The following is a 27,616-nucleotide window of genomic DNA, read 5'->3' as shown; positions in this document are numbered from 1 at the left end:
GAAGGTACAAAGTCATTTATTTATGTATACATCCCATTGACTTACATATGGTTAATAAATAAGATATTGAGAGATTGAAAAACACATGTACTAATCATTAAAACTCCACTGGAGAGAATATCTGAAAGAAAATCGTCATATTTGTTCTGTTCCTCAAACAACTCTTTTACAAGGAAAGTGTAATATGGGATTTCATACAGTAGGCCTACGCACCGCAAACTCATGCACATAACAAATTGACTCTAGCGTCTAGTCTGGGCTGAACCTTTCAACTCTATTCCTCTGGCAGAGACCCAAGGCTGATATGAGGGGTTGGTGCCCAACAGACTACAGTAACTATACCAACCAACACCTGCTTTGGAAAAGTTGGGTGTTTTTTTTGATGGAGAAAAATAAATAAATATAAAAACACTACTTTTAACACATTTTGGCATACAATAGCCAGGCAAGGTCTTGTTCATACTGATCCACCTGTATTTCTGGAGGTTTATTTCTTTCTTTCGTGTATTTTCCACAAGTTATCTGTACCGCCAGATAGACAAAACTACTACCTTGTCAGTAAACCTAAAAGAAAAATAATTCCTTCAGTCTTTTCCATATAGTTGTAAACTGAGTGCAATACAAAGATGGCGACCGATGGCAATATTGTTTATTTTGTATTTTTTAGTAATCATTGATCTGACCAGCTCGGTGTTCATTTCATGAGACTGAATGCTGTTACAGAACTGACCCTAGATAACATCAACTGATAACCACACCCACCAGATACAAGTTTATATCAGTGCTGTACAAAAGCCACGTTTCAATGTTCACAGACTTTCAACCATGTCTCACACCCTGAATTCTTACGGTAAATAAAATACACTATGCCTTGAGAATAAACAAACTATACAATTTTTACAACAAGACCAATAGGAAAACCCTACATTCATTACTCTATAAACTGAGAAAACATGTCTCCAGATGCTGTAAAACTTTGACAAAGGTGACACATCAGTCGACTTCTGAAGGGAAACTATGGGAAGGTCTCAATTGCATACTCCTCGCGTCGTCTCTCCTCGTCTCCTTCTCAAAACCCATTGGAGGAGATGGTCAGAGGGGTGGGACCTCTGGCTTTCTCATCCAATGGGTTTTGAGAAGGAGACGAGAGAGGACGCGAGGGGTATGCAATTGAGATCGCCACAGAGTCTTTTGGGTACTCAATGTGTGCAGATCAGGGCATGATGGCTGCCTGGTCCTTTTGGAGAGTGGTGAAAATTGTTACCCTTTCCTTTGTCCTCTGCTGTCCCTCACTCCCAGGGAGCCAGAGCCAGAGAGAGGGGGGAGGGAGTGAAGATCCATTCGTCTGGCAGCAGGCTTGTCCTTAGTTTGTCCGAAGTTGGTAATCTGCCAAAAGAGGGAGATGTAACAGTAATACATTAACACTGTTCTACGCATCATCACTTTGCCCCTGTACTGTGGCGATCACATTAACGTTCAAATTAGCGCTGTTAGCATCTAAACCCACAAAACTGGGGCTCGGCGTGACTGTGGCTTCTGCCGAGTCCCCGACAACCGGATGATCAGGTTTTCAGGGGGAAATGAAAAGAGAGCCTTTGACATGACTTCCGCTTTTGGATGTGAACAAGGCGACACATCTTAACTCCTCCACATTTACTGGATTGGTTGAACAGTCAGAATAGAACCTCCCCTTACATTTAAAAAAGAAAACATTCTCGTCAAGACCAGTATGTAGGGGATCTAGTTTCATGCGTTTGCTACGTTAGGTTAGAGTGACAGTGATCACATTAGGGTCAGTGGAGCATTTATAAATGGCATTACAATAACCGCTTAGAACTCGCTTATGAATAAGTCAACACTGCCAGTGTAAGGTATCTGAGTGTGGTGCGCCTCTCTCTCTCTCTTTATCCCCCTCTCTATCTATCTCTTTATCCTTTCGCTCTCTTTCTCTCTACATCTCTCTTCATCTCTCTCTTTCTCTACATCTCTCTTCATCTCTCTCTTTCTCTACATCTCTCTCTTTCTCTCTACATCTCTCTCTTTCTCTCTACATCTCTCTCTCTATTTCTCTACCTCTGCTGATTACAGTGGAAAGGTGATAGTCACCTTGGCATGCAGAGCCAAGTGACACGGAGAACCTAATGGCACCAAGGCATAATTCAGATCCCCCATGCCCCAGCTTTATAAGGAGGGAGGTAATGGATATGAAAGCTGGGTTCACTACTGGGCCGTATTGTGCTGAGATAAGGAGTGTGTGTTTGTGTGTGTGTGTGTGTGTGTGTGTGTGTCTCACCTCCACTCTGTGTTATGTAGCGTACCCATGGTAACGCCTGATAGCCGCTCTTCTCAATGATCTTAAGATAGCGTACCTGAGGAGGAGCAAAGAACAGTTACAAAAACAACAGACACACACCACACATACTGGTGAGTCTGCTCCTTCCAACCTGTATGCATTATTCAATGAAACTCATTGGCTCTACGAGGGTTCACTGTTAACAGAGATAAATGGGTTCTGTTAACTTACCTGGATACCAGATACAGTGAAATAGGGGATCTCAAAGTTGACAGTGATGGGCCTCTTCCCCTCCAACTCATCACTCTCCACACTAGGCAGCCCAAAGTGAGCCCTCATCATGTACTCCTTGCCTCCCTACACAAAACACACACACACACACACACACACTTTCATTGGGAAATCAGTGGCATTTCTCTTCTGTAGGGTTCTTTGTAACATACCTGATCTTAACAAACCAAAACTAGCTAGACTACGCATTCCTATACTTGTAAAACTCTCCTCACACCTGCGCTGGTGCAGGATACATCAGCAGTTCACAGGACTGCCTTGTCCCATCAAGGTAAAGTAAACAACTACAGAGGTGACTTGAATGTCGTTGGTCCCACATTAAACCCATTCCCCTACCACACACACACACACACACACATCACTATAACACCACTACACAGTTATTAAAACTGTCCATGCGGCTCTGTTGTTTTTCAAAGCCAGGAAGGATGTGGGTTTACAGCAGCAGAGAGAGCTGACAGTCATGCTGAATGTAATGTTAATAGCCAGGCCATGGGTTTTGAGTGCAGTATCCTTATCAGTCTTTATCAATATGAAGTGTTAGGGCGTTTATATTTCCTCTAAAGCCGTTATCAGTCATTACTTGGCTAACCTCCCCTGGGTTCGTCTGGTGGCAGTGTAAAAACACGTTATCTATAAATGTGCTGCTTCCTGTGAGAATACTGTATGTACTGCCTGCCCAGAGAATGGTAGGACCAGACTCTATTTTTACTACTTAGTTACCGTTCAGTCGATAATTACACACAGGGTTGTTCCACCTCAAAAAGCTCACGAAAGAAAATAATGTTAGTGTTCCTGCAACATTATTTTGTTGAAATATAATTTGATCTCTGAGAAATGAAGTTAATTGATTGCATCCAAACTGGCCATTTTAATTTATAGGATTCATATAATATTTAATAGATATAGAGCCTAACAGTCGATTTGGACAAAACTTTTTTGACTAACAATGAGTTGGACATGAGGAATCCAAAGGAATGGTCAATAGCCCCCCACGGACACCCTACACCCTACGTCAGTCCCACCCCAACAACGAGTCGATAGTATCAGTTCGCTGTGTCTGACAGTAGTACGGAGCTGCGGCTCTGAGTATTGTTTCTTCATCCTATGTGATGTATTCCCAGTGAAATTTGTGACGTTTTTTTTTTTAAATCCTCTTTTCATTGAAGTTGTTAGGTTTATGTCCCATCCTAAATTCTGTTATTACCAGAATGTTAAAGGGACAGTTCACCCAATTTACAAAATGACATTGGTTTCCTTACACTTTAAGCAGTCTATTGACAAGGTATGAAAGCAACCCATGCTTTGGTTTTGTTGGCCACTGTTTCAAATGCTAACTTTTTAGCATTTGTGGCACAAATCCAATGCAAGTCAATGGTACCTATATCAGTAATTTCACGCTTCATGTTTAAATCATACTAAAGTATCTAAAAAAATAACTCAATGGTGTTACTTATAGATTATTTGGATATGAGGTGTGAAAATGCTAATATAGGTACCATTAACTTGCATTGGATTTGTGTCACGAATACATACTTAGCATTTGAAACAGTGGCCAGGTAAACATAACCAAAGCATGGGTTGCTGTTATACCTTGTCCATAGAGGAAACCAATATGACATTTTGTAATTTACGTGAACTATCCCTTTAACATTAATAGCAGGAACAGCACCATCTAGTGGTCAGAACCCGGTATTATCAGGATGTAGGATGGGACATAAACCTAACAACTTATTTCTATGAATGGGGGAGAAAAAATGAAATATTCCAAATTTCACTGAGAATACATTACATAGGATGAAGAAACAATACTCCGAGCCGCAGATCCATACAACTTGTCAGACTTGGTATCAGTTTTCTATCTACTTGTTGTTGGGTTGGGATTGGCGGGGGGGGGGGGTCCATGGGTGGCTTTTGACCTTTTCTTTGGATTCCTCATTTAATTTTTTAAAAGTTTGGTCCAATCGAATGTAAGGTAATATATTTATTGAATATTATATGAATCCAATAAATTAAAATGGCCACGTTGAGTGCAATCAATTCTTAATTTCTCAGAGATCAAATTATATTTCAACATAATAATGTCGCAGGAACGCTAATCTTATCTGTTTCTAACTAGAGAAACGATTTCAGAACAATCGGAGATGGTGGGTGTGATGGCTTCCTGAAAGGACATGGAATGACCCCATAGTATGGTAATGAAGAGTACAACTGTTGTATAGCCCTTGTATTACTCTTGTGTGCGGAAGGCTTGAACAAATAGCATCTAAAAACACATGGTGACTGTTACAATATCTATGACAATAGCAGAGAATGCACTAACAGGAATGCATCGATTGCCATCTGTAATAGGTCATTAGCATAGTAAATGTTTAGTTTATCCCATGACGCTAGCTGTGATGTACATGTAGGCTACTTACAGGGAAGGACTTGATGTTCCACTGCACCACGCTCTTCTCGGGAAGATACTTGCAGCTGCCTGTGCTCGTCTTGAATTTAGGCGAGTCGGCGTCGCTGGGCACGGGTACCATGATGGCTACGTTGTTGGCAGTGGAGCGGCTCTTAAACTGACTCTTGGCCTGCAGGGTGGAGGTGAAAAGGTAAGGGTCACGGGGTTACCGACAAGGACGTGCAGTGACGGAAAGAGGGGGATGGGGGGGGGGCAATTTATGGAGTATAACCCGCTTTTACAATACATTGATGATGACACAGTCATGAGGAAAGAAACACAGCCATGGACATGGAACGAAGGCTATTGTATGAAGAATTTCCTGTTCAATTATTAACTTGCTATGAGTTTAAGGGTGAGGAAACAGTCCCAACCCAAAGGTTTTCGCACATTGAAGAAAAAAATGGAAACATAACATGGATCTGCGTCTATGTACTTAAAGAGTCTGGGTCTATGTACTTAAGAGTCTAGGTCTGGGTCAATGTACTTAAGAGAGGTCAGTGTTGGAGCTATGGTGAAACACAGTAGATGTTGACAGTTTGACAGTGAATGATGGTGGACATCCTTTACCTTAACCTTGATCTCAACTCGGCTGTGGGAGAACTTCTCAATCACACTCTCGATCCATATAAGAGGCTTCACCTGTCACGGAAAGGAGAGGAGAGGAGAGGAGAGAGAGAGAGAGAGAGAGAGAGTCATCGGGTTAACATTGGGCAAGGGAGGTGTGCATGTGTGTGTGTGTGTGCGTGTGTGTCACTGACCGTGGTGTTGAGACGGTAGGACATGAGCTCACTCTCTCCGTCCGGGGGGATGAAGGAGATGGTTCGATCGTTCTCGAAGCGAGACAGACGGACACACTGATGGAACTGGACATCCTCCAGCTCTACCGTCTTACTCTTCTCTCCTGATACGACACACAGGCAAGGAGGGGGTTATTGTATGCTATGTCCTAATACAGTCAACTCCTGAGGAGTGCACATTGGATAAGGGCAAAATTTCAATAGCAGTCCATAGCAGTTCACTAGTCCCAGTTAAAATACTGTACATTCCAGACACCTTATTTGCCTCGGATACTAAATAATAAAAAAAGGCAAATCTCCTGTATGTTCCACTGTCATCCTTCCTGATCTGAAAACACACAGTGACACTGTACACACACACACACACACACCACTGTTTCTTCTTCATAAGTACTTTCTAAAGAGTTCCATCAATCAGCTCTTACAAGAGAAAGCTTCGGGAGACCACTCTCTTCAGTAGTGGGCTAGAAAACAATGTCATGGCAATGTGGATGTGTACTGTAGTGAGAAAGCCTAATGTTCTTGTTGTTTTCCCCAGAGTAAATGGTCCAGCAGAGCTGCTGTTAAAAGCTCTTATAATGAATCGGGGCCGCTGGGCTTTCTCTTAAATCCCCCCCGTGAACCTAAAAACAATAACCCTGTCCACAGCAACGACTGTATATGAACGGGCAGCCATCGATGGATGCACGTGACACCACTCATTCCTATGTGAAGACTCAACAGTGCACTGAAGCCAAATTAAGTCGGTTAAGAGGCGTCGTATGGATACAGAGCTAGAACACAGAGTCTAGTCTTTGGAGAAACCTATTAGACAGCTCAAATCCCAGCAGGTAAGCCCTTTGGAGCACCGGTCCACGACACAGGTATGATGTCCCATGTTGCATCATCACCGGGTAACTGTGGAAAGGTGAAAAAGGAGGCACAGTCCTTTATGTTTTGGCTCTAAGGGGGTTCACCTGAAAGGCTGTGCTATCTCCCTAACGAGGCAGCGTAACGCTCATGTATCCATATCAGATAGGAATCCTGCGTTTTGATTTGTTTTCACAATTTGAACTGTTTCAGCTCTCATATATCTCATGTCTCATCAATCTACTTCAAATCTCTCCCTGTGCGCATGTGTCTTGATTTCCCTGCAAGTTTCATCTGTATGATTTCCTCACACCCAGATTTGACTGTCCTCGCTCTCCCGTCTCTTCCACAAACTGTATGTAGTAACAGGCTCTGACCAGAAGAAGGTGATGTTAAACCCATGTCTGTTCACGCGTAGAAAGCCAGTCACAACAGTGAGTGTGACTTCACCTTGAAAAAAAATGCTTATTAGTAATCAAACACACAAGCATTTGTGGTTGAAAGTTACTTTAGGATTGCAGTGGGGTGTCTCTTGAAAGGGATCCATACGCATAACATGCACAGACACAGATCAGTAAACACACAAATAAGAAAGATATTAAAGTGTATGCCTCCTCCTCTGATTATGGTACAATAGGGTGAGTGCAGAAGCCCATTTTAAATTCACATGCTTATCTATTCATTATTTGTCGGAGTAGTTTTCCTTTTCTGTTCCAGACATCCAACTCCACTTCCAGTCCGTGGGCAGCATGCACATGTGAGGAGCCGTCCAGGGGGCATCTTTCATCTGCCAACAGCAGCAGTAGCCTCGGGGAGGGATTAGCAATGGGGCTAGACCAAGGAAGAGTAATCCACCAGACGCCCCACAACCAGGGCACATGAGGGGTGAGACCAGGGACTGGGGCGATGAAGGGGGGGGGGGGGGTGTTGGAGGTAGGGATGGGGAGCAGTGGAGTGGTGGGAGCAGGGATGGGGAGAGGAGGCAGGGGGAAAGGGGGTGAGTTGGGCAGGATTGGGAGCACACTGAGATTTTGAAGGGTGAGGATTTGACCATGGAGACCATCGCTCTCCAAGGCTGAAGAGTCAAATTATTTGGGTTTGGTATAATAGTCTTTACCTCTTGTTGTCCGTTTACATACTTGTAGGAGTGTGTTTGTACAGTTTGTGTACTTGTGTGAGTGTGTTGTGTGTGTGTGTGTGCACATTACACATTACCGAGCAGCCAACCTGTTTGCACCCATTTAATGTAAAAGTAAAATACTGTGAAATACAAACACCATATCCCCTCAATGAATTTCATTCATTCATCCATTCATTACGAATACAATAGTTGTAACTTTTTTTCTTTAGTATAATACAGCAAATATAAATGTATAGTATTGTAGTGCGTGTCATTAATTAAACAGTACTTGATTTGATACCATATTTATATTACAGTATGTGCACTGCAATAAGAAATACAGGAACTAACTTGCCTCTTCGCTGCCAGTAAATTACTGTCAAATTCATGGCAACACCTTAGTGTGTGTGTGTGTGTGTGTGTGTGTGTGTGTGTGTGTGTGTGTGTTATACTGCATGTGTTGTTACTCACTTCCTGTGATCTCGAAGAGCACTTTGTCATTGAGGCCCAGTCTGAGCTCTGGCATTCCAGACAGAACCACTTTGAGCTTGATGCTGCCCATGATCTCACTACGCAGGACACTGCCGGTCGCACTTACCTTGCACAGGGAGACAGACAGACAGACACGGTTATATTAAAGGGAAGCTGAAGTTAAAAAAAATACTTCTCTGGTTGAAAAAGGCCTACGTTGCATCGATATTAGTCAGAAACGTTGATTCAAGTGTACAAATGTACTACAAAGTGTAATAGCATAATTTTTCATAAAGTCAGTATTTTCCCAAAACAGAGATTTGTGAGATTTCTTAGATACAGTGGATATTTGAGGGTTGGGTTTTGATTCCAATCATGCCCACTAACACGGCATGGTAATGCCTAGGGTGAATTGTCATGCACGGAGAAACATCTGCGCTGATTGTGCTCTATCCAATCCTTTACATAAAAGATAACACATTGCCAATGTTATGTTGAAAGAACACTTGGCCCCTAAGCCCTTTATGGAGTGACCACTTGCTGATGTGGCCACTTGCTACTAGCTAGCTTCATTGACAAACACAGAGATGGAACTTTGGCAATGATAAACAGTGTGTAGTTTGTGCTTTACTTACAATAGTTTGACAGCTTGCTGATGAAGTTGTGGATGCAGCAGCAGCTGACTCGATACTGTCTACCTAGTTTCCATGCAAATATTTTAACTTGAGAAATACTGCACCAAACACCTTTGCCTGATGTAAAATTGTAAAAACGAATAATTCAGACTATTTTGAGGGCGAAATGTTGCTAACGTGACTCAAGAGGGACAAAAAACAATAACTCCCAGGGTACAATATAGCAAACGTAACACACCCCCAAGATGCAAATCTCACTTTTTCTTAATGAGAAGCAGAAAAATCCAGGCGGAATCGGTGAGTTCAGCCCCCCTTTAAATACTACAGCAGGACATTTACAGTTTAGATAGTCTTGTGTTACCACACTCGCAATGCGAAGTCTCCTTCATCACGAAGGAACCAAAGAAATCAGGAAACCCTGGATTTCAGTATAGATATGACAAAAGGAGTTTTAGAAAGGATGAGAGAGGTATGGAAAAGAATGAGGAGGTATGTTAGAGAATGACCTAGAGACTGAAGATGAAAAAGTGTATTGTCACAAAAAGGGAACTCTGGGGAAAGCCAGCTATCTAGTTAAATGGTAATGTGGCATGAGAGGCCCATCAGACTTGCTCTTCCTTACAATCAGTCAGTTATTAGCCAGTTATTAGTCTCTGTCTCTGACCCCTGGGATACATAAAATGGGCTCAAGGGGCTGGTTACGTGTCAGACCAAAGGGCCGTGGGTATCCTGGTATAACACCGTTACAACAATCCTCCGGTTTCTGTGGTAAGAAAGGAAATCTGAAATAATTTCCTCCCACTTACTTATAACAATACATGTTGGGGCTACCGAGTGGCACAGTGGTCTAAGGCAGTACTAGATGCATCACTACAGACCCTGGTTCGATCCCGGGCTGTATCACAACCGGCCATGATCGGGAGTCCCATAGGGCTGCGCAGAATTGGCCCAGTGTCGTCCGGGTTAGGGGAGACTTTGGCCGGGGAAGGCCGTCATTGTAAAATAAGAATTTGTTCTTAACTGACTGGCCTAGTTAAATAAAGCTTCTCTGACACAACACTGATTAATACTGTCAACCTGACCTGGTTTCTTAGTCTGCACACTGCAAATGATTATCAAATCTTTAAATATATACAGTTGAAGTCAGAAGTTTACATACACCTTAGCCAAATACTTTTAAAAACTCTGTTTTTCACAATTCCTGACATTTAATCCAAGTAAAAATTCCGTCTTAGGTCAGTTAGGATCACCACTGTATTTCAAGAATGTGAAATGTCAGAATAATAGTAGAGAGTATTATTTATTTCAGCTTTTATTCCCAGTGGGTCAGAAGTTTACATACACTCAATTAGTATTTGGTAGTATTGCCTTTAAATTGTTTAACTTGGGTCAAACATTTCAGGTAGCCTTCCACAAGCTTCCTAAAATAAGTTGTGTGAATTTTGGCCCATTCCTCCTGACAGAGCTGGTGTAACTGAGTCAGGTTTGTAGGCCTTCTTGCTCACATAAGCTTTTTCAGTTCTGCCCACAAATTTTCTATGGGATTGAGGTAAGAGCTTTGTGATGGCCACACCAATACCTTGACTTTGTTGTCCTTAAGCCATTTTGACACAACTTTGGAAGTATACTTTGTGTCATTGTCCATTTGGAAGACCCATTTGCGACCAAGCTTTAACTCTCTGACTGATATCTTGAGATGTTGCTTCAATATATCCACATAATTTTCCTACCTCATGATGCCATCTATTTTGTGAACAGCACATGTCCCTCCTGCAGCAAAGCACTCCCACAACATGATGCTGCCACCCCCATGCTTCACGGTTGGGATGGTGTTCTTCGGCTTGCAAGCATCCCCCTTTTTCTCCAAACATAACGATGGTCATTATGGCCAAACAGTTCTATTTTTGTTTCATCAGACCAGAGGACATTTCTCCAAAAAGTACGATCTTTGTCCCCATGTGCAGTTGCAAACCGTAGTCTGGCTTTTTTATGGCGGGTTTGGAGCAGTGGCTTCTTCCTTGCTGAGCGGCCTTTTCAGGTTATGTCGATGTAGGACTTGTTTTACTGTGGATATAGATACCTTTGTACCCCTTTCCTCCAGCATCTTCACAAGGTCCTTTGCTGTTGTACAGGGATTGATTTGCACTTTTTGCACCAAAGTACGTTCATCTCTAGGAGACAGAACGCGTCTCCTTCCTGAGCATTAGGACGGCTAAGTGGTCCCATGGTGTTTATACACTGCTCAAAAAAATAAAGGGAACACTTAAACAACACAATGTAACTCCAAGTCAATCACACTTCTGTGAAATCAAAATGTCCACTTAGGAAGCAACACTGATTGACAATACATTTCACATGCTGTTGTGCAAATGGAATAGACAACAGGTGGAAATTATAGGCAATTAGCAAGACACCCCCAATAAAGGAGTGGTTCTGCAGTTGGGGACCACAGACCACTTCTCAGTTCCTATGCTTCCTGGCTGATTTTTTGGTCACTTTTGAATGCTGGCAGTGCTTTCACTCTAGTGGTAGCATGAGACAGAGTCTACACCCCACACAAGTGGCTCAGGTAGTGCAGCTCATCCAGGATGGTACATCAATGCGAGCTGTGGCAAGAAGGTTTGCTGTGTCTATCAGCGTAGTGTCCAGAGCATGGAGGCGCTACCAGGAGACAGGCCAGTACATCAGGAGACGTGGAGGAGGCCGTAGGAGGGCAACAACCCAGCAGCAGGACCGCTACCTCCTCCTTTGTGCAAGGAGGAGCAGGAGAAGCACTGCCAGAGCCCTGCAAAATGACCTCCAGCAGGCCACAAATGTGCATGTGTCTGCTCAAACAGTCAGAAACAGACTCCATGAGGGTGGTATGAGGGCCCGACGTCCACAGGTGGGGGTTGTGCTTACAGCCCAACACCGTGCAGGACGTTTGGCATTTGCCAGAGAACACCAAGATTGGCAAATTCGCCACTGGCGCCCTGTGCTCTTCACAGATGAAAGCAGGTTCACACTGAGCACGTGACAGACGTGACAGAGTCTGGAGACGCCGTGGAGAACGTTCTGCTGCCTGCAACATCCTCCAGCAAGACCGGTTTGGCGGTGGGTCAATCATGGTGTGGGGTGACATTTCTTTGGGGGGCCGCACAGCCCTCCATGTGCACGACAGAGGTAGCCTGACTGCCATTAGGTACCGAGATGAGATCCTCAGACCCCTTGTGAGACCATATGCTGGTGCGATTGGCCCTGGGTTCCTCCTAATGCAAGACAATGCTAGACCTCATGTGGCTGGAGTGTGTCAGCAGTTCCTGCAAGAGGAAGGCATTGATGCTATGGACTGGCCCGCCCGTTCCCCAGACCTGAATCCAATTGAGCACATCTGGGACATCATGTCTCGCTCCATCCACTAACGCCACGTTGCACCACAGACTGTCCAGGAGTTGGCGGATGCTTTAGTCCAAGTCTGGGAGGAGATCCCTCAGGAGACCATCCGCCACCTCATCAGGAGCATGCCCAGGCGTTGTAGGGAGGTCATACAGGCACGTGGAGGCCACACACACTACTGAGCCTCATTTTGACTTGTTTTAAGGACATTACATCAAAGTTGGATCAGCCTGTAGTGTGGTTTTCCACTTTAATTTTGAGTGTGACTCCAAATCCAGACCTCCATGGGTTGATAAATTGGATTTCCATTGATTATTTTTGTGTGATTTTGTTGTCAGCACATTCAACTATGTAAAGAAAAAAGTATTTAATAAGATTATTTCTTTCATTCAGATCTAGGATGTGTTGTTTAAGTGTTCCCTTTATTTTTTTGAGCAGTATACTTGCATACTATACAGATGAACGTGGTACCTTCAGGTGTTTGGAAATTGCTCCCAAGGATGAACCAGACTTGTGGAGGTCTACAATTTTATTTCTGAGGTGTTGGCTGATTTCTTTTGATTTTCCCATGATGTCAAGCAAAGAGGCACTGCACTTGAAGGTAGGCCTTGAAATACATCCACAGGTACACCTCCAATTGACTCAAATTACGTCAATTAGCCTATAAGAAGCTTGTAAAGCCATGACATCATTTTCTGGAATTTTCCAAGCTGTTTAAAGGCACAATCAACTTAGTGTACGTAACCTTCTGACCCACTGTAATTGTGATACAGTGAGTTGTCAGTAAACAATTGTTGAAAAAATTACTTGTGTCATGCACAAAGTAGATGTCCTAACCGACTTGCTGTGGTTGAAAAACCACTTGAGTGGTTGAAAAACAAGTTTTAATGACTCCAACCTAAGTGTATGTAAACTTCCGACTTCAACTGTACATATATCAGACTATTACAAATCTAATTTGAACAAAAATGGATCTACCCTGGAAACCATGTTTGATGAATTTGTTACCATTCCACCAATTCCGCTCCAGTCATTACCATGAGCCCGTTCTCCCCAATTAAGATGCCACCAACCTCCTGTGCAGCACGCCTGGAGTTTTAAAAAAGGCACGTGAAAGACTTTGAGAGCATAAGGAAAAATATGCTGTGTGCAAAGCACAATGTAGGATATAAACAGGCACAACTTTAGACTGGGGCTGTATACAGCCAAAGCAAGGCTGAAATGGCTTCAGAACAAGAATGTGAAACTCCTTGAGTGGCCCAGGAAAAGCCCAGACTTGAATCCCATTGAAAACCTGTGGAAAGACTTGAAGATTGCTGTTCGCCACCTCTTCCCATCTAACTTAACAGAGCTTCAGAAAATCCGGAAGGAAAAATGTGAGAAAATCCCCAAATCCAGATGCGCAAAGCAGATACAGATATACCCAAGACCAGCAGCATGGTCCACCTGGCCGTGCTGCTGCTCCAGTTTCAACTGTTCTGCCTGCGGCTATGGAACCCTGACCTGTTCACTGGACATGCTACCTGTCCCAGACCTGCTATTTTCAACTCTCTAGAGACAGCAGGAGCGGTAGAGATACTCTCAATGATCGGCTATGAAAAGCCAACAGACATTTACTCTTGAGGTGCTGACTTGTTGCACCCTCGACAACTACTGTGATTATTATTATTTGACCATGCTGGTCATTTATGAACATTTGAAGATCTTGGCCATGTTCTGTTATAATCTCCACCCGGCACAGCCAGAAGAGGACTGGCCACCCCTCATAGCCTGGTTCCTCTCTAGGTTTCTTCCTAGGTTTTGGCCTTTCTAGGGAGTTTTTACTAGCTACCGTGCTTCTACAGCTGCATTGCTTGCTGTTTGGGGTTTTAGGCTGGGTTTCTGTATAGCACTTTGAGATATTAGCTGATGTAAGAAGGGCAATATAAATACATTTGATTTGATTTGACTCAAAGCTGTAATCGCCGACAAAGGTGCTTCTACAAAGTATTGACTTGGGTGTGAATACTTTTGTAAATGAGATTTCTGTATTTCATTTTCAATAAATGTGCAAACATTTCTAAAAACATGCTTTCACTTTGTCATTATGGGGTCTTGGGTTTCTAAAAATATATATTTAATCAATTTTGAATTCAGGCTGTAACAACAAAATATGTAATGAATCAAGGCGTATGAATACTTTCTGAAGGCACTGTAGTACAGTAGTAGATGTATATACAGTAAAGCATAGTAAAACTATATACAATAAAGCTGAGGTGTATTTTTGTCTCCGCTCAAACATGAGTAATAAAGGCCTTTTTATCAGGGGGTGCTGGCTACTTCCTGCGGGTGGCTATGGGAAAACCTGGGACTATTTTAGACTTCATAGTCCCTGTTCCCCTAGAGCAGTTTTTCCCAACCCTAGTCTTCGAGTACTGCCAAAAGTACACATTTTTATTGTAACCCTGGACAAATACACATGATTCAACTTGTCAACTGATAATCAAGTCCTCGATGAGTTGAATATGTCTTTGTCCAGGCCTACGTCAACAAATGTGTACTGTTGGGGGGAAACAGTGCCCTAGAGATACCACATTATTAAACAGATACAATAATCACAGACTGAAATCATAGTGCAGACCCTCACTAGCACGTTGTGGCTACTGTGTTCATGGTATACTAGGGACCTTTTGATACTACCCATGATTAATTACAATACTTGAGGTGTTTTTACTGACATCCGAGTGAAAAGCCTCCTCACCAGCAGGTTAACGGACTCAATGACGTCCATGAACACCTCGTTCTTCCTGTACTTGATGCCCTCTGACCTCCAGGACACTGCATTGGTGACGGTGGCGGGGGGGCGAGGGGCGCCCACATCCAGTTTGTGACCCTGCTGGGTGATGTACCTGCAGAGAGAGGGGAGAGTGGGGGAGGCGAGAGGACAGATACCGTGTAAGCTTATTCAGAGGGAAAAGAACGCTGTCGTCGCTACCTCACTTTCCAACTAAGGTTTCGAGAACAGAGGAGAAAGCAGAATATGAAAAATATTGAAGTAGAATCCAAGAACGTGAGGATCAGTACAAAGATGTTTGTTGTCTAGGTGATATCAATCTTTCTATATATATTCATGATTAATGAGCTTATGATAAAGATACCCCAGAATAGAAAGTTAATTTTATTAAACCTCACTGGATTAGATAGATTAATGAAAGGATTTGTCTTGGGTTGTGAGCAGGTTAGTCATGGGTGTAATTGGAACAAGGGGGTTTACATTGTGATTCTATTGTGATTGTAACCAAAAGACTAAAACGGCACTAAAGTAACGCTAAGGTTCAAATCATCCTGGAGTGCATTTTGTGTGCTCATTTAAAAAGGTGCAATCTGCAATAGTTAAAAACGATAAAGTTGACCTCAGACTGTCAGGCCTTGTACCCATAGCTCTGTGAGAGTGGTTACATGTCTCCAGCCTAGCTCCATCCCATTGTGTCTTTAAACACAGTAGACCTTGCATGTCTATTGTCTACTACCGGCTGTACTATCAATACCTTATGCTGCAGGATGATGTGATGAGACGGGGAGTGGGTAGGAGGGAGATGATATACACTACCTATGCAAACACATTACCGTTTATTCCGTAGGTGGAACACCTGCCCGCTGCCTCTACCTCTCACTGACAAACAACCAGGGTGACAGACAGCAACGCCATGTACTTCCTCAAATACACACACACACAGTCCTGCCGCCCGACCTGTAATCCCACCAGATATATCTCTCCTCTGCCTGCATGTCTCCCAGCTCTCCCTGTGGTAATGACAGACTGATCCAATCTCAACCATAGATCCTTCTGATGCCTGCAGACTTTCTTTCCTCCACTACCCTTCCCTGGGCTCCTCTGAGAATCCCCTTATCGCTCAGCTTGAAAGAGGCTTGTGTGGTTCAAAATGTGTCTGCACATTGCAAAGGCACTGAAAGCCTCCCCCCAAAATTGCCCAACAAATTACATTACACTGGTTTGAATTCACCACTTGACACAGGATATGGTGACCTCATATAGTGTTTTATGGTAATCCCACGGGAGATCATCTCATCTCAATACCTCATCTTGACTCAAGGAGAGTGGAAAGAGATGAAAGTCAAGTGGAGACAATTATTCTTTTTTATTTTAGTTCTACTTTATTTATTTAACCAGGTAGGCTAGTTGAGAACAATTTCTCATTTACAACTGCGACCTGGCCAAGATTAAGCAAAGCAGTTTGACACATACAACAACACAGAGTTACACATGGAATAAACAAACATACAGTCAATAATACAGTAGAAAAAAAGTATATACAGTGAGGGAAAAAAGTAGTTGATCCCCTGCTGATTTTGTACGTTTGCCCACTGACAAAGAAATGATCAGTCTATAATTGTAATGGTAGGTTTATTTGAACAGTGAGAGTCAGAATAACAACAAAAAAATCCAGAAAAACGCATGTCAAAAATGTTATAAAATGATTTGCATTTTAATGAGGGAAATAAGTATTTGAACCCTCTACAAAACCCTTGTTGACAATCACAGAGGTCAGACGTTTCTTGTAGTTGGCCACCAGGTTTGCACACATCTCAGGAGGGATTTTGTCCCACTCCTCTTTGCAGATCTTCTCCAAGTCATTAAGGTTTCGAGGCTGACGTTTGGCAACTCGAACCTTCAGCTCCCTCCACAGATTTTCTTGGGGATTAAGGTCTGGAGACTGGCTAGGCCACTCCAGGACCTTAATGTGCTTCTTCTTGAGCCACTCCTTTGTTGCCTTGGCCGTGTGTTTGGGGTCATTGTCATGCAGGAATACGCATCCACGACCCATTTTCAATGCCCTGGCTGAGGGAAGGAGGTTTTCACCCAAGATTTGACGGTACATGGCCCCGTCCATCGTCCCTTTGATGCGGTGAAGTTGTCCTGTCCCCTTAGCAGAAAAACACCCCCAAAGCATCATGTTTCCACCTCCATGTTTGACGGTGGGGATAGTGTTCTTGGGGTCATAGGCAGCACTCCTCCTCCTCCAAACACGGCGAGTTGAGTTGATGCCAAAGAGCTCCATTTTGGTCTCATCTGACCACAACACTTTCCCCCAGTTGTCCTTTGAATCATTCAGATGTTCATTGGCAAACTTCAGACGGGCATGTATATGTGCTTTCTTGAGCAGGGGGACCTTGCGGGCACTGCAGGATTTCAGTCCTTCACGGCGTAGTGTGTTGCCAATTGTTTTCTTGGTGACTATGGTCCCAGCTGCCTAGAGATCATTGACAATATCCTCCCGTGTAGCTCTGGGCTGATTCCTCACCGTTCTCATGATCATTGCAACTCCACGAGGTGAGATCTTGCATGGAGCCCCAGGCCGAGGGAGATTGACAGTTCTTTTGTGTTTCTTCCATTTGCAAATAATCGCACCAACTGTTGTCACCTTCTCACCAAGCTGCTTGGCGATGGTCTTGTAGCCCATTCCAGCCTTGTGTAGGTCTACAATCTTGTCCCTGACATCTTTGGAGAACTCTTTGGTCTTGGCCATGGTGGAGAGTTTGAAATCTGATTGATTTATTGCTTCTGTGGACAGGTGTCTTTTATACAGGTAACAAGGTGAAATTAGGTACACTCCCTTTAAGAGTGTGCTCCTAATCTCAGCTCGTTACCTGTATAAAAGACACCTGGGAGCCAGAAATCTTTCTGATTGAGAGGGGGTCAAATACTTTTTTCCCTCATTATAATGCAAATCAATTTATAACATTTTTGACATGCGTTTTTCTTGATTTTGTTTTTGTTATTCTGTCTCTCACTGTTCGAATAAACCTACCATTAAAATTATAGACTGATAATTTCTTTGTCAGTGGGCAAACGTACAAAATCAGCAGGGGATCAAATACCTTTTTCCCTCACTGTATACAGTGTGTGCAAATGAGGTAGGATAAGGGAGGTAAGGCAATAAATAGGCCATGCTGGCGAAGTATTTACAATATAGCAATTAAACACTGGAATGGTAGATGTGCAGAAGATGAATGTGCAAGTAGAGATACTGGGGTGCAAAGGAGCAAGATAAATAAATAAATAAATAAATAAATACAGTATAGGGATGAGGTAGTTGGATGGGCTGTTTACAGATGAGCTATGTACAGGTGCAGTGATCTGTGGGCTGCTCTCTGACAGCTGGTGCTTAAAGCTAGTGAGGGAGATATGAGTCTCCAGCTTCAGTAATTTTTGCAGATCGTTCCAGTCATTGGCAGCAGAAAACTGGAAGGAAAGGCGGCCAAAGGAAGAATTGGCTTTGGGGGTGACCAGTGAGATATACCTGCTGGAGCGCATGCTACTGGTGGGTGCTGCTATGGTGACCAGTGAGCTGAGATAAGGCGGGGCTTTACCTAGCAGAGACTTGTAGACGACCTGGAGCCAGTGGGTTTGGCGGCGAGTATGAAGCGAGGGCCAGCCAACGAGCGCGTACAGGTTGCAGCGGTGGGTAGTATATGGGGCTTTGGTGACAAAACGGATGGCACTATGATAGACTGCATCCAATTTGTTGAGTAGAGTGTTGGGGGCTATTTTGTAAATGACATTGCCAAAGTCGAGGATCGGTAGGATGGTCAGTTTTACTAGGGTATGTTTGGCAGCATGAGTGAAGGATGCTTGGTTGCGAAATAAGAAGCCGATTCTAGATTTAATTTTGGATTGGAGTTGCTTAATGTGAGTCTGGAAGGAGAGTTTACAGTCTAACCAGACACCTAGGTACTTGTAGTTGTCCACATATTCTAAGTCAGAACAGTCCAGAGTAGTGATGCTGGACGGGCGGGCGGGTGCAGGCAGTGATCGGTTGAATAGCATGCATTTAGTTTTACTTGCATTTAAGAGCAGTTGGAGGCCACGGAATGAGAGTTGTATGGCATTGAAGTTTGTCTGGAGGTTAGTTAACACAGTGTCCAAAGAAGGGCCAGAGGTATACGGAATGGTGCCGTCTGCATAGAGGTGGATCAGAGAATCACCAGCAGCAAGAGCGACATCATTGATGTATACAGAGAAGAGAGTCGGCCCGAGAATTGAACCCTGTGGCACCCCCATAGAGACTGCCAGAGGTCCGGACAACAGGCCCTCCGATTTGACACACTGAACTCTATCAGAGAAGTAGTTGGTGAACCAGGTGAGGCAATCATTTGAGAAACCAAGGCTGTTGAGTCTGCCGATAAGAATGTGGTGATTGACAGAGTCGAAAGCCTTGGCCAGGTCGATGAATACGGTTGCACATTAGTGCCTCTTATCGATGGCGGTTATGATATCGTTTAGGACCTTGAGCGTGGCCGAGGTGCACCCATGATCAGCACGAAAACCAGATTGCATAGTGGAGAAGGTACGTTGGGATTCGAAATGGTCGGTAATCTGTTTGTTAACTTGGCTTTCGAAGACCTTAGAAAGGCAGGGTAGGATAGGAGGGGGATGACCGCGGCAACTTTCCAAACTTTGGGAATCTCAGACGATACGAAAGAGAGTTTGAACAGGCTAGTAATAGGGGTTGCAACAATTTCTGCAGATAATTTTAGAAAGAGAGGGTCCAGATTGTCTAGCCCAGCTGATTTGTAGGGGTCCAGATTTTGCAGCTCTTTCAGAACATCAGCTATCTGGATTTGGGTGAAGGAGAAATGGGGAGGCTTGGGCAAGTTGCTGTGGGGGGTGGAGGGCTGTTGATCGGGGTAGGGGTAGCCAGGTGGAAAGCATGGCCAGCTGTAGAATAATGCTTATTGAAATTCTCAATTGTAGTGGATTTATCGGTGGTGACAGTGTTTCCTAGCCTCAGTGCAGTGGGCAGCTGGGAGGAGGTGCTCTTATTCTCCATGGACTTTACAGTGTCCCAGAACTTTTTTGAGTTTGTGCTACAGGATGAAAATTTCTGCTTGAAAAAGCTAGCCTTAGCTTTCCTAACTGCCTGTGTATATTGGTTCCTAACTTCCCTGAAAATGTGCATATCACGGGGGCAATTCGATCTAATGCAGAACGCCACAGGATGTTTTTGTGCTGGTCAAGGGCACTCAGGTCTGGAGAGAACCAAGGGCTATATCTGTTCCTGGTTCTACATTTTTTGAATGGGGCATGCTTATTTAAGATGGTGAGGAAGGCACTTTTAAAGAATAACCAGGCATCCTCTACTGATGGGATGAGGTCAATATCCTTCCAGGATACCCGGGCCAGGTCGATTAGAAAGGCCTGCTCGCTAAAGTGTTTTAGGGAGCGTTTGACAGTAATGAGGGGTGGTCGTTTGACCGCAGACCCATTACGGATGCAGGCAATGATTGCTGAGATCTTGGTTGAAAACAGTAGAGGTGTATTTGGAGGGCAAGTTGGTTAGGATGATATCTATGAGGGTGCCCGTGTTTACGGATTTGGCGTTGTACCTGGTGGGTTCATTGATAATTTGTGTGAGATTGAGGGCATCAAGCTTAGATTGCAAAACGGCCAATTGGGCTTGTTTGGTGTGTTGGTTTTGGTCCTGATTCTCCCCAGAAATGCTAATGATGTATACAACAAGAGCATTTGAGTTGGCGGTAAAATCGTCAGTCATACTACGAAACAACACACACAAACACACTCTTTCATATACACACACACAAGGGAAGACAATGGAGGGGAAGACAATGGAATGGTAGCCAGGCCAGGGCCCGGTTCTCAAAAGCATCTTAGGCTAAGTTTATCGTTAGATCCTTCGTTGCAAGGGCCGCGGCTTTTGTGGCTCGATGGGTAACGATGCTTCGTGGGGTGTCAGTTGTTGATGTGTGCAAGGGTCCCTGGTTCGAGCCCGGGTTGGGGCGAAGAGAGGGACGGAACCTACACTGTTACATAAGTGCAATCGCTAGATACCTAGTATTAGGTCATTAGGCTACACCTAGGCTACATTATATGAAAGCTCAAGCATTTCACTGTAGCCGAACCAATAACTTAAAAGGTCAACATATTACTGTAGGTATATGCAAATTTGTAGTCTAGGCCTTTATCATCCTATTTTTAGGGCACATTGATATTTTCTAAATAGCGAACGAGGGAATGAGCGACTTTGGCTTTATTCATTCTTGCTCACAGTTTACACAAACTGAATAAATGCTGAATTTAGCCTACATAATAAAACATTGCATACAAAATATCACGAAAAAAAATACTAGCCTTTATAGTCGGGAATAATTTCCGCAAGGGACAGCTCCTGCAACGGCACAGTTAAATTCCACTTTGTAATGAGTGCATCGTTAAACAGTCATAAGCCTAAATTCCATAGCTATCGGGAAATTGCGCCCAGGTGGGCTGTATTTTAGGGTAAGGGGGGGGGGGGGTTGTTGTGGAAGGGCCTGATTGGGGGGAGATGGAAAAAGAGGAGAAGAAGGGGAGGATGGAGGAGCGTCGGGATGAGGTGGAGGGGCTCCTTGGCGAACCGAGGAGCAGAGCTGAGCTCGTCTGTCTGGGTGTCGAGTGGAGCCAGCTGACAGTGGCATTGTGTATGTCTCAATGGGAGACAGGCTAGCGATTATCAGCCCTATTCAGGCCCACATTCACAGACAACACAGACAACACACTGATAAAGACCTCATCAAAGCTCAGGGCAAAAACACATCTTCATACGTCCACATCAGACAGTCACCATATTATCAAAGTAAACCATCTGTTTGAGCAATTATAAAAAGACACAATTATATTATATGATGTAACAAACAGGCTTTCAATTAAAGTGTAAGACTAATTACAAACAGGTAATTAAGGAGACAAAATAGGCAGATTGCCATGGTAGTCTGGACTTAATTAAGTGAACACTGCACCTTCTGCCAGAACATGGCACCATTCCCAGGGGCAAGTAACAGAACAGGAAAACAAAGTCCTGTTAACGAGCTAAACCCTCTGAACCCTATAGGCTACTGCATATTGTCTGGCACTAGCTTAGATGCTAGTCTTTTATGGCATCAAACGGCAAGCCATCTAGTAGAGAGATGAGTAGACAGAGGTGTTGACTGACTCGAACTGACTTTACTCTTTAGCAGAGAAGAAAACATGAAATATAAAGTGTTATTAACATGCTAAAGCAGGGTTTCCCAAACCTTTTTGGCCCACGACCCCATTTTGATATCTGAAAAATATTGCGACCCCACCCATGTGAAAAAATAATGTAATTAACAGCCAATGTTAACTTTTTTATTTGGGGCTATGTCAGTCAATTGAAAAACATTCAAACAGTATTTGTGATTTGAGAAGACAATTGTATACTTTTCATGTGGGGCAGTCAATTGCAAATTAGTAATGTCTCTTATCTCACCACCACTAATGAGGTGGGTGTGCTTGATGCATGTCTCGTCGGAGCTTCTCAAAATCAGGGGGCGTGGTCGACAGTGCGCACCTCATCTCTGCTGTCACATCCAATCTGGATCGTATTTGGTTTTAATACAGACGAGAGCACTGAATCCAGCTTGACACCGATATGAGCTGGCGAAGGGTTGCCTACCATGTGTTTTATGGTGATTTCGAACCAACTGGGAACTCTGAAAAATACTAAGTCAAATCATGACGTCAGTGATGAAAGTCAGAGCTCTAGAAAAAGGCCCGAGTTCCCGAGTTGGAATTCCGAGTGGGATGACCGTTCAAAACAATTTTTTCTAGTCGGAGCTCGTTTCTTTCCGAGTTCCCAGTTGTCTTGAACGTACTGAAGTTGGAGATTTCCGAGTTCCCAGTTATTTTGAACGCGTAATTAATGCTCAGAGGGAGACGGCAGGGTATTTCCTTTGAGCCAGGAACCAAGCCTCCTCTGTAGTGAACCGTAAATGTGTTGTCTGTAGCATTCGGTCTGTTGTCTGTAGCAATATGGTAGTCTGTTGGATGGTAGTCTGTTTTAGCATTGCCCCTGTGTTGCAGTCTAAAATGACAAGCCTTCCAGGCCAGACTGTAGTCTTGACTGACTGTAACTGAGTCCTCTACTCACTCTTGCAGGATCTTGCTGTCTGTGGTCTGGGGAAAGCCAAAGTCCATGACCTCGTCCATCAGCTCATACACGATCACAAAGTTGTCACGGATACTCTCCTCCTCCAGCTCCTTAAAGTACTCCTTAAACACCTACAGATTTACAGACAACTTAATACAAGATCAATACAATACCAGAATAGTAAGCACAGTGTATTATAGTAGGTATTGTCAGTGAAGCACACACTCACCTGTACTATTTTGTAGAGGAAGGAGTATACCAGAGCAGCATTGGCATTCTTCTTGGTCATTGCCACCACTGAAGGATGACTGTTAAGTATGTACTAAACTGTTGAACAGAAAAAGGTACTGTGCCACTGCTGTTTTAAATCTATCAAATGGAACATTTACAATCTGCAGTTGCTACATCTATTTTTGGACTTATATATTAATGATACATACATTGACTCTTGAAGAATATAACTTAGAAATGCCTCATGAGCATAGTTCAACTGCCTTTACTCCAATGTTTGTAAACACATTAAATGTAAACAAACACTAGTTAGCCTGAAAACATGGTTAAAACTATAATTTGATATCATGGGATGGTCAGCCCATGCATCCATAGACCTGTCTACGAATTTGAGTGGTTACATTTCTCCAGCCCCATCCCTCAGCTTTTTACCAAAACAGATCAACTTTTAAAAATGCACACCTGTTAATTGAAATGCATTCCAGGTGACTACCTCATGAAGCTGGTTGAGAGAATGCCAAGAGTGTGCAAAGCTGTCATCAAGGCAAAGGGTGGAAACTTTGAATAATTTAAAATATAATATATATTTATTTAACACTTTTTTGGTTACTACATGATTCCATATGTGTTATTTCATAGCTTTGATGTCTTCACTGTTATTCTACAATGTAGAAAATAGTAAAATAAAGAAAAACCCTTGAATAGGTAGGTGTGTCCAAACTTTTGACTTGTACTGTACACAGTGCGACATCATGAATCTGCATGCATGCAGTGAGGGTGTGAACTGTGAATTGTGTGATACGCCTCGTGAGCGAGACAGAAGCTGAGACAGACGGACTTCCTGTTTGGACAGGATACGGTAGAGGTTGCTGTGTTTGATCCACAGGAAGTGTGAGGAGCCGCTGGTCACCAGGGGCGACGTGTCTGCGTCCTCCTCCATCCTCATCATTATAGGCATGAAATGGTCGATCTCATTCATGTCCATGTTTCCCATGTAGTTACGACTTATCAACACCTACAAGGAAAACACATAACATAAAAATAGAGGGTGAAGATTTGTAACATTTCCATGTTGCTCTTGTAGTTACGACATATCAACACCTGGCCAATTAGATAACGTGACATAAAGGGCATTGTAACACATTGATGTACATTCATTTTCTATTCAATTCAGGTAATCTTCATTTAGATAGTATATTTCAATCAGCAGAAATTCGAAATGTTTTCTAAGGAGTCCATAGTGGAAGATATGCAACAAATTGAAAAAGATCCGAAATGGAGCATATGTCATTCCCTCGTTCTGACGGCTCAGCGGTGAGTTGTGTAAGATCATAAAATTGTCTGTGGAAATGGGCAGCAGCCTCTGCCAGGAAGACCACTGTTAAGAAACAGTAAATAACTCGTCTGTGATCACAACACCCAATCACAGCATTGTGCAATATACACTGGAGTGGCCCGAGGGAAGCATCACTTTCTCTCTCTCTCTCTTCTCTCTCTCTCTCTCTCTCACACACACAATGTCTTACTATACTTGTGAGCAGTGGCAGAGCCCCACCTGTTTTGAGCCCCACATTTTAAGCCCAAAGAATTATAAATAAAAAGTGCCTGTTTTGCATGTTATTTTGGCATTAACACGTGACCCATTTCAGTTTGTAAACATAGTAAGGCAGCTTCAAAATGCAGGTGTTTCAGCCTAGCTCAGTGCTTTCTGTGGTGGTAGGGCAGCAAGCGGAAAATACGGAGCGAAGGTGTTGGTAATGTTCTCTAGTTGCACCGTGATTGGCTCAGTGTTCTGTCACTCATGGGGACACTACGTCACCGCCAAGTCTACGGGTAAAGCAAAAAAAATGCAAGCCTCTTGGGTGCTGCCATAGAGTTACATTAGAAGTGCCCATCCAAGAAGGCTCAAGGTCATTGGCCACAGATAAAATTACGTCAAATCACGTTACATCTACAGTAGCTTTGATTGGACTGATCATGTCAACATCATACTTAAAAAATCTTAGCTAGCTGTCATCCTCATGAATCAAGTTGACAGTCTACTGGCAAATCCTTTTTAATCCTTGTCATTTAAATAGAAATAATGAAGAGAAATTAAATAAAACGTATCGGTGCTAATCGGCCATTGCACATAAACATTGGAAATCGCAAATTCAACAATGAGTGGTTTGGAAGGAATCAGTGGCTAACTGCAAGCATTGCAAAGCAATCACTAGCATTCTATTCAGTGGAGTGGCTGTGTGTGTGGTCCCAAGGGGATTAAGGGTCTCTTTCCAATAAAAAACTATAAACATTCAACATTGGCCATGCTGTCAATGAAGCATGATTTGTGCCGCGCTCAAAACTGTATACTCAGAACTGAGAAATCTGACTTCAGTGAGTTCAAGACAACTGGGAACTCGGGAAAAATTAGCTCAGACTGGGAAAATAATTTTTGAACGGTCATCCAACTCGGAATTGAAAATCCAGAAGTTGCGCCTCTTTCTAGAGCTACGACCTGAAGATCACTGACGTCATCATGATTCAACCTTGATTTTTCAGAGTTCCCAGTTGTCTTGAAAGCACCAAAAATCCAGAGAATGCCAGACTTTGATGACAAAATTTGCACACGAAGAACTGCCGCGCCAACTTCATGTTCAAGTGAGCACGACAAAGTGTGTCCAAAAATGTATTGTATGCTGCTGCATAAATTACGTAATATGCCAGAGAGATATGTATGCTGTAGCTAAGAAAAGTAATACTAAGTATATGTTGTGTAGTAAACTGTTAGAAGCTCATGTGCCTCACCCTAATAATTTGGTCTATTTTCCCCTCTTAATTTCGCCTATTGTTCTGACTTGGTGGTGCACATGTAGCCTATAACCTGTTTTTGAGAAATGTAATCAACAAATATTGTAAGAGCTTTCATTGTCTACTTATATGCCCCCTTTACTTATCCTACGGTTCTGACTTGGTGTACAGGGAAAACACTGTAAGAATGTCCCATGTTCTGAATTCTGTCGCTGTACATTTCAAAAGTGCTGAACAAATAGTTATATTGACTACATCCGTCCTAGCTCGCTCATTAATGTCTTAATCGAAATTACGGATTGCCTCTTGTCGTCCCTTTATGCCATAGCTTGTACATCTCAATTGTCTGTAGAAACCACAATTGTTTAAGCATATCATGTTTTTTAAAGGCAGTAAATGAGGCTGAATGAACTGTTTAGCTGCCAAACAAGGCTCCAGGTGTAGCAGTGGTAAGGTGAGTTGACTGCTGTTGGGACTCTGCTGTTGGGACAGCTTTATGTAGGCCCTAACAGTTTGTGGGCCCCATTTGTCACCATTATAGTGCAATTAATGTATTGTTGAGTGTTGTGTAGTGGCTTTGCTGGCATGCATCCCACAAATGTTTTTTTTGCCCCACCAAGATTTACATGGTAAAATTGCCACTGCTTGTGAGGACTTTTTGGGGACCAACAATTGATTCCCATTCAAAATCCTATTTTCCCTAACCCTATACCTAACCCTAACTCAAAACCTAACCCTAACCATTACCCTAACCTCTAACTTTAACTCTAAACCTAACTGCTAACCCTAAACCTAACCCTAAGCCTTAAATAGCCTTTTTACAAGAGAGGTCAGCAAAATGTCTTTGAATTTTAGTTGGTTTCCTATTCTTTTGAGGACTTCTGGTACTCACAAGTATAATAAAATGTGTACACACACACACACACACACACACACACACACACACACTCATTTCAACACAAATAACAAGATGAGTCAGCGTTGAGAGTCGCTGGGCCGGAGCCCTCACACTCTGAAATAAGTGTTGAAAGAGATCAAAGCCTATGCTTGAGGGATCTCACACACTGAAGACATGGCCTGCAACCCTCTGTACTAGAGGGGCCTCTGTGCCGGGGAGATCACACAGGGCAGAGACAACAAAAGAGGAGGAAATAACAAATAAGACAAAGGAAATACCAAAATGAAAAACTCATCACACAGTGAAAGGATACGGACAGGCGGAACCCCAGACAGACGGACAGACATTTCAAAGGTTGTTGCATATAAAAATCAGTCTGCCCTTGCAGAAAACACAAACGCTACCTGACTGTTAAGAACGTAGAGGAAAATGATAGATTTCAGTGTTCACAATTATTACCATTTTGAG

General features: G+C 43.2%; 1 protein-coding gene across 1 annotated transcript in view; it reads right to left on the bottom strand.

Moving 5' to 3' along the window:
- The window catches only part of LOC115192213 (AP-1 complex subunit mu-1), a 33,267-nt gene continuing 5,651 nt past the window's right edge, over positions 1-27,616 (bottom strand). Inside the window, exons 2-12 of the mRNA XM_029750458.1 lie at positions 24,319-24,475; positions 23,459-23,526; positions 23,230-23,360; positions 15,024-15,171; positions 8,274-8,400; positions 5,795-5,937; positions 5,604-5,675; positions 5,005-5,163; positions 2,525-2,650; positions 2,294-2,369; positions 1-1,386 (exon numbers count right to left, since the gene is read on the bottom strand). Coding sequence (XP_029606318.1) covers positions 1,364-1,386; positions 2,294-2,369; positions 2,525-2,650; positions 5,005-5,163; positions 5,604-5,675; positions 5,795-5,937; positions 8,274-8,400; positions 15,024-15,171; positions 23,230-23,360; positions 23,459-23,526; positions 24,319-24,475 — 1,230 coding nt within the window. The 3' untranslated portion in view covers positions 1-1,363. The remainder of the gene's footprint in view (positions 1,387-2,293; positions 2,370-2,524; positions 2,651-5,004; positions 5,164-5,603; positions 5,676-5,794; positions 5,938-8,273; positions 8,401-15,023; positions 15,172-23,229; positions 23,361-23,458; positions 23,527-24,318; positions 24,476-27,616) is intronic.

The sequence above is a fragment of the Salmo trutta genome, chromosome 4 (genome assembly GCF_901001165.1).
Source record: "Salmo trutta chromosome 4, fSalTru1.1, whole genome shotgun sequence".
Classification (NCBI taxonomy): domain Eukaryota; kingdom Metazoa; phylum Chordata; class Actinopteri; order Salmoniformes; family Salmonidae; genus Salmo; species Salmo trutta.
This window is presented reverse-complemented; position numbering and strand designations above follow the sequence as displayed.